General features: G+C 37.9%; 1 protein-coding gene across 1 annotated transcript in view; it reads left to right on the forward strand.

Moving 5' to 3' along the window:
• kalrnb (kalirin RhoGEF kinase b) overlaps nucleotides 1-14,915 on the forward strand; it is a 110,350-nt gene that overhangs the window by 49,207 nt on the left and 46,228 nt on the right. The window contains exons 16-27 of the mRNA XM_067459070.1: nucleotides 3,664-3,783; nucleotides 5,564-5,782; nucleotides 6,836-6,985; nucleotides 7,288-7,402; nucleotides 7,512-7,627; nucleotides 8,820-8,942; nucleotides 9,190-9,372; nucleotides 11,692-11,816; nucleotides 12,070-12,136; nucleotides 12,309-12,415; nucleotides 13,338-13,407; nucleotides 13,725-13,814. Of these exons, the coding sequence (XP_067315171.1) occupies nucleotides 3,664-3,783; nucleotides 5,564-5,782; nucleotides 6,836-6,985; nucleotides 7,288-7,402; nucleotides 7,512-7,627; nucleotides 8,820-8,942; nucleotides 9,190-9,372; nucleotides 11,692-11,816; nucleotides 12,070-12,136; nucleotides 12,309-12,415; nucleotides 13,338-13,407; nucleotides 13,725-13,814 (1,485 nt within the window). The remainder of the gene's footprint in view (nucleotides 1-3,663; nucleotides 3,784-5,563; nucleotides 5,783-6,835; nucleotides 6,986-7,287; nucleotides 7,403-7,511; nucleotides 7,628-8,819; nucleotides 8,943-9,189; nucleotides 9,373-11,691; nucleotides 11,817-12,069; nucleotides 12,137-12,308; nucleotides 12,416-13,337; nucleotides 13,408-13,724; nucleotides 13,815-14,915) is intronic.

The raw sequence follows: 14,915 nt of genomic DNA on the forward strand, positions 1-14,915 counted from the left end.
CTCCAGAGGACACGTCCTGTGTAGGATGCAGTATACGAAGTGTCCTCAATCAGAATTAAACGAGACGTCCTTTGTAGGACACACAGGCAGGAAGTATCACGTTGCTATGCCTCGTTGCACTCTCACGCCAGTTTATATGAATGAAAATTATTTATAACTTGAAAATTACTATGAAATGTTTCTTGTCTTGGCAGCAATGTACTGTTCTAAATGTTTAAAAACCACTAAAGCGTTGTAATCCTGTTGACCACAACTATCTGTTTGAGGTAATAGAGCTTAAAAATAAAGACAAGCTTGAACTTACATTTTAAACACCACACCTACGCTCGCATGTATATCTGTGGTGCAGAAATATATTTGACGGTTGTTAACGGCGACGCAAAGAATTATGGGTTATCTCCAGCCGCAAAGGCTACACCTCATGCACACTCCGAAATCCTGTGAAAGAAGGACGCATTCGAAGGTCGCATTTGAAGTGACCTGCTCACTTTTTTGAAATGAGACGGCCTTATGACGTATGCAGCCTTCAAATGCGACCTCCGGAGGACGCAGCCTTCTGAAATGAGACACAGCATTTGTCTTCAAAGTTGATGTGTTAGAAGCAGGAAAAATGGGCAAGCATAAGGATTTGAGCGAGTTTGACAAGGGCCAAATTGTGATGGCTAGACGACTCGGTCAGAGCATTTCTAAAACTGCAGATCTTGTGCCGTGTTGACGGTCTGCAGTCGGATCAAAAGGTCCGTATCTATCAAAAGTGTCCTTCCAAAAAGGAAGGAACAGTGTTGAACTGGCGACAGGGTCATGGGCGGCCAATTGCTCAAGAAGTTAATGCTGGTTCTGATAGAAAGGTGTCAAAATACACAGTGCATCGCAGTTTCTTGCGTATGGGGCTGAATAGTCACAGACCAGTCAGGGTCCCAATGCTGACCCTTGTCCACTGGCAAAAGTGCTCACAGTGAGCACGTGAGCATCCGAACTGGACCACGGAGCAATGAAAGAAGGTGACCTGGTCTGATTAATCACGTTTTCTTTTACATCACATGGACGGGAACACATGGATGCACAGGATGCACAATGGGAAAAAGGCAAGCCGGCGGAGGCAGTGTGATGCTTTGGGCAATGTCCTGCTGGGAAACCTTGGGTCCTGCCATCTATGTGGATATTACTTTGACACGTACCAACTACCTAAGCATTGTTGCAGACCATGCACACCCTTTCATGGAATAGGTATTCCCCTGTGGCTAAGGAACGATTCAGGAATGATTTGAGGAGCACAACGAGTTTGAGGTGTTGATTTGGCCTCCAAATTCCCCGATCTCAATCCAATTGAGCATCTGTGGGATGTGCTGAACAAACAAGTCAAATCCATGGAGGCCACACCTCACAACTTGCAGGACATAAAGAATCTGCTGCTAAATCTTAGTGCCAGATACCACAGCACATCTTCAGGCTGTCTAGTGAAGTCCATGCCTCGAAAGGGTCAGGGCTGTTTTGGCATAACAAGGAGACCAAAACTAGCCTGACGTGGTCATACTCAATTCTAGTCAGAATATGAGTCTGAAACTGCTCCATTGGGCTGTGATTATGGGGCGTGTTTCAACCCAACCAGGAAAGACATCAATTGGATAGACCATTGTCAAATGTCAACATAGTTCAACTGCACTGTTGCCAAGTCCACGTTTTTTTCCCCCACGGGTTGTTTTGTATATCCGCGTGTTGAAGTGACTATTATGTGATATATAGACCCATGAGTGTGAATTTAAGCTGGTATCCTTGCTAAAATAACACACATTTTACCCCCCAAACACCATTTTTCCCCCGGAGAACCCCCCGAGAATCTATTGTTCAGGGCAAGTAGTTGGCGGGTTTTGTTGTAAAAACTTGGCAACCCTGTCTGCACTCACTTTTATCGTCTCTATTCTAATTCAGCACATGTCTGTTTTCCTAGGCCTACCCCTAACCGAGAAACACTTATTATTAAACACGTTCGACGCTTTATTTCCACTTTTCAAACATTTTCTCACTTTTTATTGAAAATACATGCCTTTCCGATCTGATATGCGATGGGAAAAAGGAATAGAGCGAGTGTGGCAAAAGGCAGGATTGAACCTCTGATCAATTTGCATCATATCTTGATGCCATGCGCCTTACCACTACACTACAGCCACTGTAAAGAACTTGGTGAACACAGCATATTTGTGTTTAATGTAAATGATATGGCATCTTTCGTTAGGCTACTCAAGTAAAAAAAAAACAATAAAAAAACCGAGAGGCCGTATTTATTTCCTTCTGATGCCCACGTAGAGAGCGTTTGTACTTTTCATAAACAACATGCATAGGTTATCCATATTTATAATGAACTGGACGTTTGATATTTAAATGACATCCATGTAGGTTATTGTAGATTATTGTCAGTGAAGTTATGTGTGCAATACGTATAGTAATTATGTAGAAAACTAGCAAGTGATAGCTTAGTGACAATATTAATAATATTTATAAAATAAATATTAGTTGATAAGATTGATACTAAGTAATTTTATTTTGTTTGACAACTTATTGGCTGAGTTAAGAAGACTAACCTCTATACTGGGCTTTCTTTCGATTTTCTTCCTTTCTTTTTTTCTCTTTTTCCATCCCTGTGCATCCGCGGGGTTTAGACGCCTCATTTTTGATGAACGCGCAAGATGAGCACTTGCCTGACCTAACGCCTGAACTAATAATCAATAATCACCATCAATTCAATCTAATAATCAGGTTGATAAGTAATTAAACGTGTGGCTGAGGGGGCACCCTATGATGATCATGTTTAATGAACATTATGTTGTATTTCGCTTGTTCCGATTCTATGCTTAATGGGAAGTAATGGGCGGCACTAGAGCGCGCTCGCGCCCCTAACACAATTGTCTAGGCAACCGCCTAGCTCGCCTATAGCAAATGCCTGCCCTGAGTGCAACATAGTGGTTATTTCAGTCAAAGTTGCTCTTCTATTAGCTTGAATCAGTCGGCCCATTCTCCTCTGACCTTTAGCATCAACAAGGTATTTTCGCCCACAGGACTGCCTCATACTTATGTTTTTCCATTTTCACACCATTCTTTGTAAACTCTAGAAATGGTTGTGCGTGAAAATCCCAGTAACTGAGCAGATTGTGAAATACATAGACCGGCCCGTCTGGCACCAACAACCATGCCACGGTCAAATTTGCTTAAATCACCTTTCTTTCCCATTCTGACATTCAGTTTGGAGTTCAGGAGATTGTCTTGACCAGGACCACACCCCTAAATGCATTGAAGCAACTGCCATGTGATTGGTTGATTATATAATTGCATTAATGAGAAATTGAACAGATGTTCTTAATAATCCTTTAGGTGTGTGTGTGTGTGTGTGTGCGTGCTTGTGCGTGCGTGCGTGCGTGTGCATGTGCATGTCATTATTTGACATGGCACATTGTTTATGTATCTGACAGGGTTGAGACATTGAGTCACAGCCAGGAAAACACATTTCTCAAATTTTGTCACGAAATGGAAAAAGCAGGAGGCTGCTCCAAAACCTAAATAAATACCTCTGAATATGTTAACAGATTAATCCAAAGTAATTGATTGCCTTTCATTTTTCACTTCTGTAGCCGGTCACATGGCCATACATTCATATGATGTTCTGTGCAGGTGTTGGGTTGGATCCGTAATGGTGAATCCATGCTGACGTCGAGCACGGCGAATGCTGGTTCCCTGTCTGAGGCGGAACAACTTCAGAGAGAGCATGAACAGTTTCAGCTTGCCATTGAGGTACACACACTCACATGCATTTTCCTTAATAGATTCAGCAGGGGGCAGCGTCATGTGGCTCCAATATGCTGTAATATGAACATTAATATTAAATATTAAACCTTGTGTACACCATTACCTGCAATTAGGAAATAATTTTTTTTCCCATTTTATTCTGCTAATATAAAACAGTTTATTTAACCCTGCAGGTGGTTATAAACACACTTTGGGAATGCTAAAGGGGTTCTCATGGTTGCTATAATCTATCATAAACAAAGATAAATTGATCTATAAATTATAATGCACCCCTTTGTTATATTCATGAAAGACATCTGATACCAAGCAGCTTAGTTGATTTTTTTCTGAGTTTAGAAAAGAGAAAAGAAAACAATTACTCAGCAAATTTATAAGCAGTAAGAAGCACATTAGCCCGAAATGAAGACGAGTTTTAATTCAGCAAATTGCTGCGTATAATTCTCGACTAACGACAGCCTCTCTAAATCAAAGGAAGTCAGTGCTGAGCATTGGCCAAATTTCCCCTTCCACTAAATATATGTTTTAATCATCTACAGCAGTGGTTCTCAAACTTTTCAGGCCAAGTACCACTTTTCATCAACTGATATTTGCGATGCCAAACAAGTGTGCGAAATTAGGCTGCTAGTTTTATTCATCCAGCATGAAAGCATCGGATTGTTCTTCACCACTGATTGTTTTGGCCTTGAACGGCAGGACGTCTAGCTGATCGTGTCTTCATTGCACTCCTAAGGAGACCCTCCGTGAACTTACCCGCCTCTTCTGCGGTCCTAAAAGAAAAATTTAATTTAAGTACACCTCAAGAATTAAAATGAGCCACTTTTAAGTAAGGATGTGCAACATTAAGAAAAAAATGATATGTCTATGTTTTCTGGAATTTTGTTAAAAATTATGATTTCCCTATTTTATTTTTATTGTTTTATTGCTGGTACCTTGGTTAGTTTAAGTGATCTGTTTACGATAGTGACAAAAAAATTATAATAATTAAGGGGTGATATTTGCTACACTGAATTAATTTCCTAGGGCATTTTTACATTCATAAGAGCATGTTTTTTTCATAAGAGCAACTTTATTAGATGTAAGGATTTGACATAAGATGATGCATGCGTACATTCAATCAATAAATTAAATTAGGATATTAATACTATGTAACCTATCTAAATCTGTATCAGCAAAATCATTTTTTTCACTTCGGAAATATAATTCTCTGAGTGAGTCATTTATTCAACCAATTCGCCCCAATGGCTGATTCATTCATCAAGTGACTGTCTTTATAAGTAGGTCACTGAATCACCGATTTGTTCAAATACACTGATTCATTCAGCCACGAAATGCCACTGTATGTCTCTGAGACGCACAACAGTTTTGCCGTGAAACTCAGTTTGGTACTATTTTAAATTGAGCATATACAGACAATATTGTGTCTAAAATGTAACTCCCAATATTAACTTGTTGTTTATTGAACTGTGGTATAAAATCAATATCTAATTTGCAATCGTGCTGATATTCTGCAAAAACAGCATGCTTGTTTGTGTAATATTGCTTAACTATATTACAGAAATATAAGGAAAAAAAACCTCCCGTATATTTGCCCCATATATTGATTTTCATTTTAATTACATTCTACTAGGCTACATCCCTCAGTGAAGGTTTCAAGTCTTTCAAGACATGTTTTTGTTGTTTTGTTTTTTCAAAGTGAGTGACATACTTGTTAATGTCAGCTCCCATTTCATTAGCCCGACTTGAAAGCCCCCTTCTTTGCCCACAGTCTCTGCTCCACGCCGACTCCCTCCAGCGCACCCACCAGAGCGCCCTACAGCTCCAGCAGAGGGCGGAGCTGCTGTTGCAGGCTGGTCACTATGACCCAGATGCTGTCCGGGCCTGCGCTGAGACCGTGGCCCTGCACTGGCAAACCCTCATGCTGAAGATGGAGGACAGATTAAAGCTGGTTAATGCCTCTGTGGCCTTCTACAAGACATCTGAACAGGTGGGTTGCAATGGAGTTTGTGACGGCCTCGATGCCAACAAGTGTCTGCTGAGACTGTGGTTGAGAATGTGAACTAGCGATAAACCTGTACATTTCAGTTTAAACGGGTTATCAGCCTTTATTTTAGAATCACTTTTTAAATGGTTCTATGCACCTGTGAATCAGATGGATGTCTTTGGCCATTGCCGTAAATGTCATGGTTTTTTAGTGCCTCACGCCATGAGCACTGCATTTTTATGAGGCCCTGTAAGGTTTTTAGTAGTTCGTTTGAAAATTTCAAGACCCCTTTTGCAGTATGCTTTGAGTTGTAGTCTTCATTTCAAGTTATATTTTAGGGGTAATAAAAGCTGTTTTTGAAAAAAAGTCTCTTACACTCATAGAGGCTGCATAGATTTTTTATAAGAAATACAGTTGAACATTAATATTGTGAAATATTAATAATTAATATGTTAAAAGTTACAAAAGGTTAAAGAAAACGGTTGTGCTGTTTAATTTTTTTGTGGAAACTGATACTTTTTGTTGATGATTCTTTGATACATAGAAAGTTCAGAATGTTGTTTTATTTGAAATCTTTTTCTTTTTTTTCAATGTGAACTGTCAATTTTGGTCAGTTTAAGGCATCTTTAGAGCCCATATGAATTTGCTAGCACCTCACATAAGAACCTTTTAGGTATTAGAGCCATTGGCATTGAAGAATGACTTGCCATAAAGGTACATTGATTTGGATATTTGGATATTATCACACAATAATCATGCTCTCTTGTACCTTAACAGAAATGTTAGCTCCCCCTAGTGTCAGTTCCAATATCTTTCCCGAAAGTACACTCTATTATCAGATTTTTTTGCCAAATGTTCTATTTTTCACTTAATGGTGCCAATTTTATGTATGTTTCTTTACTGTCATTAAATTGTATTATTTTACATATATTACCACTGCGTATGTCTGTGATTGGCCACCCTGCTTTCTGACTGACCACTGTAAACAGTACAGAGACTTAAATTAAGCTTTGTGATGCTACTGTGTGTGTGTAACATAGTGTATGTCCACCTCAGGTATGTAATGTGTTGGAGAGTCTGGAACTTGAGTACAGAAGAGAGGAGGACTGGTGTGGAGGTCATGATAAATTGGGCTCAATGGCAGAGACCGACCACGTCAGCCCTCTCATCAACAAACACCTGGAGCAGAAAGAAGCCTTTCTCAAGGTACGCCTCACACACACACACGGAGAGACTCAAACACCTGCAACAACAGAAGCTCATCTCACCAATTTGTCCTTTTTATATTTTTAAAAACTGCTTCTGCAGCAAAATTTCACCATATGTGTCAGTTAAAATAGGTCACAGCATGTAAAACATATTTTCATTTGTAATAAAGAATGGATCTTTGTCCATCATTCATCAACACTCCCAAAACTTCAGTTGCTATCAGCATAGTAAATGATGAGGTCATGGAACAGTTTATGTGCACTGACTCAATACAAAATATTTTATTTCTCTGGTTTTAGGCATGTACTTTAGCACGTCGGAACGCAGAGGTCTTTCTCAAATACATCCATCGAAACAATGTGAGCATGCCTGGGGTCGCCACCCACAATCGAGCTACTGAGTCTCAAGTCAAAGGTCAGGACTACTTAAAGGCATTATACCGGCAACATTTTTCTGTATGCGATTTAGCCTGAATGTTTGTAACTGTGCGCTGATCTTGTCTTGTGTGTTTTCTTATGTTTAGCCATTCTGAGTGAGCTGCTACAGAGGGAAAACCGTGTCCTTCATTTCTGGACGTTGAAGAAAAGACGTTTAGACCAGTGCCAACAGTACGTTCTGTTTGAACGACACGCCAAACAGGTGAGTGTGGGAGTTTTCAATAACATTGGTGGTTTTGTCTTCCCTTGTAAAAAAGAACAACACTGTAGTATACTTTTAAAATAGTATTTATTATGGAAATATTAATAAATATATGTTTTAGACTATAAAAGAACATTCATAAGTGCAAACTTTTTTTATGGGAAGATATTTAATTTTATTTCTATTGCATCTTGTATGGCATGCATTTAAAGGTGCTGTATGTAAGTTTTGAACATTACTAAAGCATACGAATACTATAATATGTCTTGGTATTTAGGAAATTCACCTACTCATTTCTCAGAAAAACTATCCTACAGCCAGTTATTCAACTTTAAAATGTGCATTCCGTGTCGGAATGTCTGTTTTTGTTTTGGTATGTTTACACAATAGTATTTCGCCACCACAGGTTTCTAGTTGGCAGAAAGCTCAACGTATTGCTGCCATGGAAGCAAACAAACTGGGTCAGAGATTGCAGATTCTACCCGACCTAAAATGCATCCATCTAAAAATCAAGAGCATATTATAATGCAAATAAATCAACTCATCAACTTACAATGTGGCTTTTATAGTCAATTGCGCTCACTCCTGTTGCGTGTGTACAAGCTGGCAACCCGTGTGAGCATCGAGTCTGAGGAGCATGGGGCTGGGGAAACAATGATCTCCAATAATTTGAATTTGGCCTTCAGTACCTATTTCGACCACTAGCTATCGATCCTACATACTGCAACTTTAAATATATCGGTAATTGTACATTTGTAATGATGAAGTTGCAATTTTGCACAATTTTAAAGTTAAAATTAAAAGTAATATCAAATAACATACTACTTGATTATAATCAAGTGCTTTACATCTGCTTTAGTATGTTAGTCAACATAAGTGGTTGTTTATAGCACAACAAAATATAATGAAAATGATTTCAAATGTGCTTTAAAGTAAAACTTTTAATTTGATATTATTACAAAGTGTACTTTTGCAACTTAGTCATGAGAGTGTATTCTCTTTAAGTACACTTAAATGGCACGTATTGCTGCAAGTACAGTTTCTTTTTCACAAGGGTTAGAAACTTTGTTTAAAACACTAGTTAAACATTTATCTAGTACAAAATGGAAATATGCTTGTCTAACGAGAGGAGTGATTGTGAATAAAAACATGAAATGACTTTTACCTTTTTTAAACTGTACCCTCTACACAGGCTATTGACTGGTTACAGGAGACGGGGGAATATTTTCTATCCACACACACATCGCCTGGTGATACCAGCGAAAAAGCTCAGGAACTACTAAAAGAGTACGAAGATTTCCGTGTGTCTGCAAAGGTAAAAACATTGACAACAGCCATTAATGATGATTCATTTAAAAAAATGATTCACTCTCATGGTGTTCCAAATTTGAATGCTATTGTCGAACACAAAAGAAGAATTTTTATGCAGAATATCCAGGCCAAACATAGTCATAAAAGTGGTCCAAACAACCAAAGACCTGTATTAGATTGTGGTTTGAGTTCTGCACGTTTAGACAAACGCATCTGTTCTCTCAGACCTGATGCTGGTTCTTCTCTTTCAGCAAACGCAGGAGAAGGTGAAGCTCTTGATCCAGCTAGCTGGTAGTTTGGTGGAGAAAGGGCATGTCCATGTGACCGAGCTCAAGAGATGGGTGTCCACGGTGGACAGGCGCTACCGAGACTTCTCCATGCGGATGGGTCAGTACCGCTGCAACTTGGATCGAGCGCTGGGAGTGTGTTCTGAGGTGAGATGCCAAGCAAAGCCAGTTTTTTTCTTTTAGGAAATTTATCCTGCATGTATTTTTTATTTCATGTATTATTTAATACATATATAAATCATAATCTTATATCATGAGGCATCAAAAGTTTAAAGTTAAAAAACACTTTAAATTTTGGTCTATGTAGCAGAACCTGATTACACCATGTGTAACATGTTCCTGGATATACAGTACAGGCCAAAACTTTGGACACATTACTCTTTGACATTTTTTTGAAAGAAGTTTCTTCTGCTCATCAAGCCTGCATTTATTTGATCAAAAATGCATTGATAATATTTAATATTGTGATATATTATTACAATTTAATTTATTTGGTTTTCAAATTATTATACTTTAAATGATAATTTATTTCTGTGATGCAAAGCTGAATTTTTTCAGGATGGTTCCTCCAGTCTTCAGTGATCATGATCCTTCAGAAATCATTCTAATATGATGATTTATTATGAGTGTTGGAAATAGTTCTGCTGCCTAATATATTTAATGAATAAGGTATTTGAGGTTCAAAATAATTGCATTTATTCAAAATAAAAACATATTTTCAAATAATATAAATCTCCTTTACTATAATTTTTTTTAATCAATTTAACACATCCTTGCTGAATAAAATTATTGATTTATTTCAACAACAACAAAAAAAAAGACTGACCCTAAATTACTGACCAGTAGTGTGTATTGTTGTTACAAAAGATTTCTTTTTTTTTTTTTAAATTGCTTATTTTTTTATTTTTTTACTTTTTATTCATCAAAGTATTATAAAAAAGTATCATAGGTTATGAAAAAATATTAAGCAGCAGAACTGTTTCCAACTTTAAAAATGAATCATCATGAATGATTTCTGAAGGATCATGTGACACTGAAGACTAGAGGAATGATCCTGAAAATTCAGCTTTGATCACAGAAATAAATGATCATTTAAAGTATAATCAATTGAAAACCAATTATTTTAAATTCTAATAATATATCTCAATATTATTATTTTTCTGTATTTTTGATCAAATAAATGCAGGCTTGATGAGCAGAAGAAACTTACTTACTAAATGGACTGCATTTATAAATGGACTGCATTTATATAGCGCTTTTATCCAAAGCGCTTTACATTTTTGCCTCACATTCACCCATTCATACACCGACGGCGATGTCAGCCATGTAAGGCGCCATCCAGCTCGTCGGGAGCAGCTGGGGTTAGGTCTTGCTCATGGACACTTCGACACTTGGTCAGGTGGAACCGGGGATTGAACCACCAACCTTCTGGTTTGTAGACAACCTATATGAACCACTGAGCCACTGCCGCCCCGGGCAGCAACTACATACTACAAATAGTTATGTGTCCAAAAGCTTGCGTTCTGCGAGTGAGCGACGCCTCATGGTTCCATCCCAAAGAGGCATGAAATCTCCCCTTGTTTATAAGTCGCTTTGCATAAAAGCGTCTGCTAAATGGTTAAATGTAAATGTTAAATGTAAATGTCCAAACTTTTGGCCTGTACTGTACATCTTTGTTGATGCAGGAAAAACATTTCAATCAACCAATCAGATTTTAGGGATAAGTGTACAGTTTATCTAAAGTTTAGGTTTACAACCAGGGTTAGGTTTCTTTTACATCAGTGTTATTCACCTATCACAATTTTAGGGATAACTTGTGGGTAGAGTTAGTTTTGGAGTAGGGATATGGTTAGGAATAAAGTATCAGTCTGGAATGTTTTTTGCAGGATCAACAAAATATTTTAACCCAGGAACGTGTCTAACTGTGCAAAATCAAGATGTTCGTCTATATACATGTGTCAGATGATGTCTTTAGCCATTGCAGTGCATGTCATGGTTTTTAAGTGCCTCAAATTCTGAGTGTTACATTTTTAAGATGCTCTGTGAAGTTTCCAGTTTTGAAAAATGGCTTTATTAAGACCCCTTTTGCAGTATACACTGAGTTTACCTTTGAGTCTCATCATAGCCTTACCTTCAAGTAATATTTTAAGTGAAAGGGAAGGTGCACAATTACATATTTAGGTGCATAGACTATCATTTAAAAGTTTGGGTGAGTAGATTTTTTTAAATGTTTTTGAAAGAAGTATTTTATGCTCACAGATAAAACATAATTATTACAATTTACTATGCTTATTTAGTGCTCAAGTAACATTTCTTATTATTATCAATGTTGAAAACAGCTGTTCTGCTTAATTCTCGCAAATTATATATTTATCAATCTTAATAATTGATCATATCATGAGCAATCAAAAGTTTTGATTAAAAACAAACAGCAGTTTTCAGTATTCCCTCTGACCTCTCCAACAGGACAATAAAGATCTGGAGCTGGACATTATTCCCGCCAGCCTGACCCACACTGACCCAGAGGTCAACCTCAACGACCCCGACCATGAAGTTAATGAAGAAAAGAAGAAATCTGCCAGAAAGAAAGAGTGAGTGATGAAGATTTTAAATATGACTCGGAATCCTTATACTGTGTGCCAGCTTCCCGTGCGCAGGTTAAGCTGATAGTTCCAAACTAAATCACAGCATCAATAGCTTCTTCTTCACACAAAATCCTTTTTAATCTAAATCATTTCCTAGAGGAATTAGCTTTGTGTTATGAAGTGCTGTCTCAGACGTTCTTTGCATTTGAATGTCTGTAATTTGCTGGGCTTTCAGTGGGGCGTTTTGGTCTCTCTGTAGGTATATTATGGCTGAGCTGCTCCAGACAGAAAGAGCTTATGTACGAGACCTACAGGAGTGTTTGGAGGTGAGAGTGTTTCTGCTGCCAAAGAGAAGCTTTAGAGGTTTTCTTAGTGATCTCAGAAAGTCATGGCTTTTGATTTCAACAGTAATCCAAGGCTGCATGGTTATATACTTTACTTTGCCTGAATTGTTGGGAACTAAGGATGAAATAACCTCCCTTGTGCTTTTATGTGCAGACTTTTCTCTGGGAAATGACAAGCGGTGCAGAGATCCCATCTGGAATTGCGAATAAGGAACATGTGATCTTTGGGAATATTCAGGAGATTTATGAATTCCACAACAAGTATGTTTTCAAACAGGCTTTATTTCCAAGTTTATGTGCGTTGATTTGCATATGCGCTATAGCTTAGCAGTAAAGCTGTCACTTTGATGGTTCGTAAAGCTGTAACTTTGATGGTCTGTGTAAGCATGTGAGTAATTAGTAGTGCTTGCCAAGGAGATCCGTAATACCTGGAGAAACTGTTCTGATCTGTTAGCATTCCCATTCTTCTCAATGGCAGTTGCTTAGCTGGCGCATTTCCACCCTAAAGTATGGCACTTACATACTTCCATCTTTGCTCATGAGAAGTAGTGTTGTTAATGTAAACTAAAACAAATACGTAAAAATTGCTGTTGTTAATAGATATAAAGCTGAAATGAAATAAAGAAATAAAAAGAAATAATATACATGAAAATTATTACATAATATTAATAAAATATAATAAATGCATACATATAATGAAATAAATATTATAAATCGATGAAAACCTTGAAGTTAAAAAACATCAATTCAAATTAGAAGTGGTGTCTTTGCAACTAAGATCTAAGTTAAAGAAAAACATAAATAAATACTTAAGTTGAAAATAAATGTATATATTGTTTTTGTGCTCAAATTACAATTTAATTATTTTAAATTAAAATGAAAACTAAAAAAAATAATTAAATACAAAATTAATAATTCAGAATATTAATAAATTCTTTAATAGTATATAATATTACTAAAATAACTCTCAAGAGCAGGTGGGCTGATGCAAAGTGTCAATCTATATTTAATACGATTTAATATTTCAACCTTTTAGACTAACTCGAGACAGAATGATCATGTTTGCCAATGCTGATATTATCAAGATGGACAAATATTGTTCATTCACTAGGAACAACCACCTTAGTAAAAGCATGGCAACCACTCACTACACACTATTTTACCATTATTTGTTGTTTTGCAGCATTTTCCTGAAAGAGCTGGAAAACTATGAGCAGCTTCCAGAAGATGTGGGCCATTGTTTTGTCACATGGGTGAGATGGAGATGAATCATTGTCTCCTTTTCTTTGTTAGGAGAACATATTGTGATTTCAGTATGGACCATTCATCATCATTTTATTTCATATGAATATTTAAAAACCAGTGTGTGCTAAGAGGCTGTAAAAATGGGAAATTGGCCCTCACTGCATTTTGATGATCATTATTTAAAGCTTGAAAGGTCGAAAATATCAATTCCGCTGTAAAGTATTAATGTTCATAAGCAGTTGCTTTATGGTACATTCAAACTCCGGTGAGGTTGTTTGGAACATAAATACTGAATGTGTTTATTTTTTTTCCCCTCATTCTGAAGGCTGATAAATTTCACATTTACGTCACCTACTGCAAAAACAAGCCTGACTCCAGTCAGCTCATCCAGGGCCAGGCCGGGAGGTTCTTCGATGTGAGTCAGCTCTCTTTTTTTCTTCTCTTGGTTAATTGTAAAGGTTTTTGTTGTATGGAGGTGAGATGCTAGAGACGTTTTAAAAAGCAGACAGGGAGCACCGGAGAGCTGCAACGACGGCGTTTACACGCAATGCTCCACCGTGACTGCATCTGAAGCGTGTGCGCATCCATTTCAATTCTGATTGCCGTAACATCTCCCCATGACATATGAAGCTACACTATATTGTCAAAAGTTTGCCTTTACATGCACATGAATTTTCAAGGGTCCATAACACACAGTTTCTACCAATCTCTTGTTAATCTTGAGTACCTATAGAGTTGTATTGCATCCTACATATCTCTGAAGAGTCTTTAGTTTGCTGAAGCATTAAGAGTTTCTTTCACTGAAACTAAGGGGCCAAGCCCAACCCCTGAAAAACAACCTCACACCATAATCCCCACTCCACCAAACTTTATACTTGACACTATGCAATCAGGCAAGTACTGTTTTCCTGTCAACCGCCAAACCCAGACTCAACCAGACAGAGAAGAGTCTTTAGAGTCCAGTGGCAGCATGCTTTACCCCACTGCATCTGATGCTTTGCATTCCACTTGGTGATGTAAGGCTTGGATGTGATTTTACATGGTCTACCACTTCGTGGCTGAATTGCTGTTGTATTTAGTAATATTTTGTGAGAAAATTTCAAGACTGGACTTATTGCACAGGTGGCAACCTATCATGCTACCACACTTAAAATCACTGAGCTCCAGAGAGCGACCCATTCTTTCACAAATGTTTGTAGAAGCAGTCTAGCCTAGAAATCTAGACGCACCCTAGCGGCAGCAAATCTTGTCTGTCCGCGAGTGTCGTCTAGCAACTCTCAATACCCATCTGAGCTGTAAATGCCAAACTCTTGACGGGCCAATCACATCGTGTATAGAGTCGGTGGGCGGGGCTTAACATAATGACAGCCGAGTTGCGCTTGCGTGCTTCTAGTCAACACAGAAACTGGCCAACAGCGGTCATTCGAATCAGCTTTAACCACGACTCTGGAAGACTTGGAGTTAAGCTTTTCTCTGAGAAAAGAACAAAGAACGGCACTGAAGTCATTCTTAAGAA

This window comes from Pseudorasbora parva, chromosome 12, assembly GCF_024679245.1.
Source record: "Pseudorasbora parva isolate DD20220531a chromosome 12, ASM2467924v1, whole genome shotgun sequence".
In the NCBI taxonomy this organism is placed as follows: domain Eukaryota; kingdom Metazoa; phylum Chordata; class Actinopteri; order Cypriniformes; family Gobionidae; genus Pseudorasbora; species Pseudorasbora parva.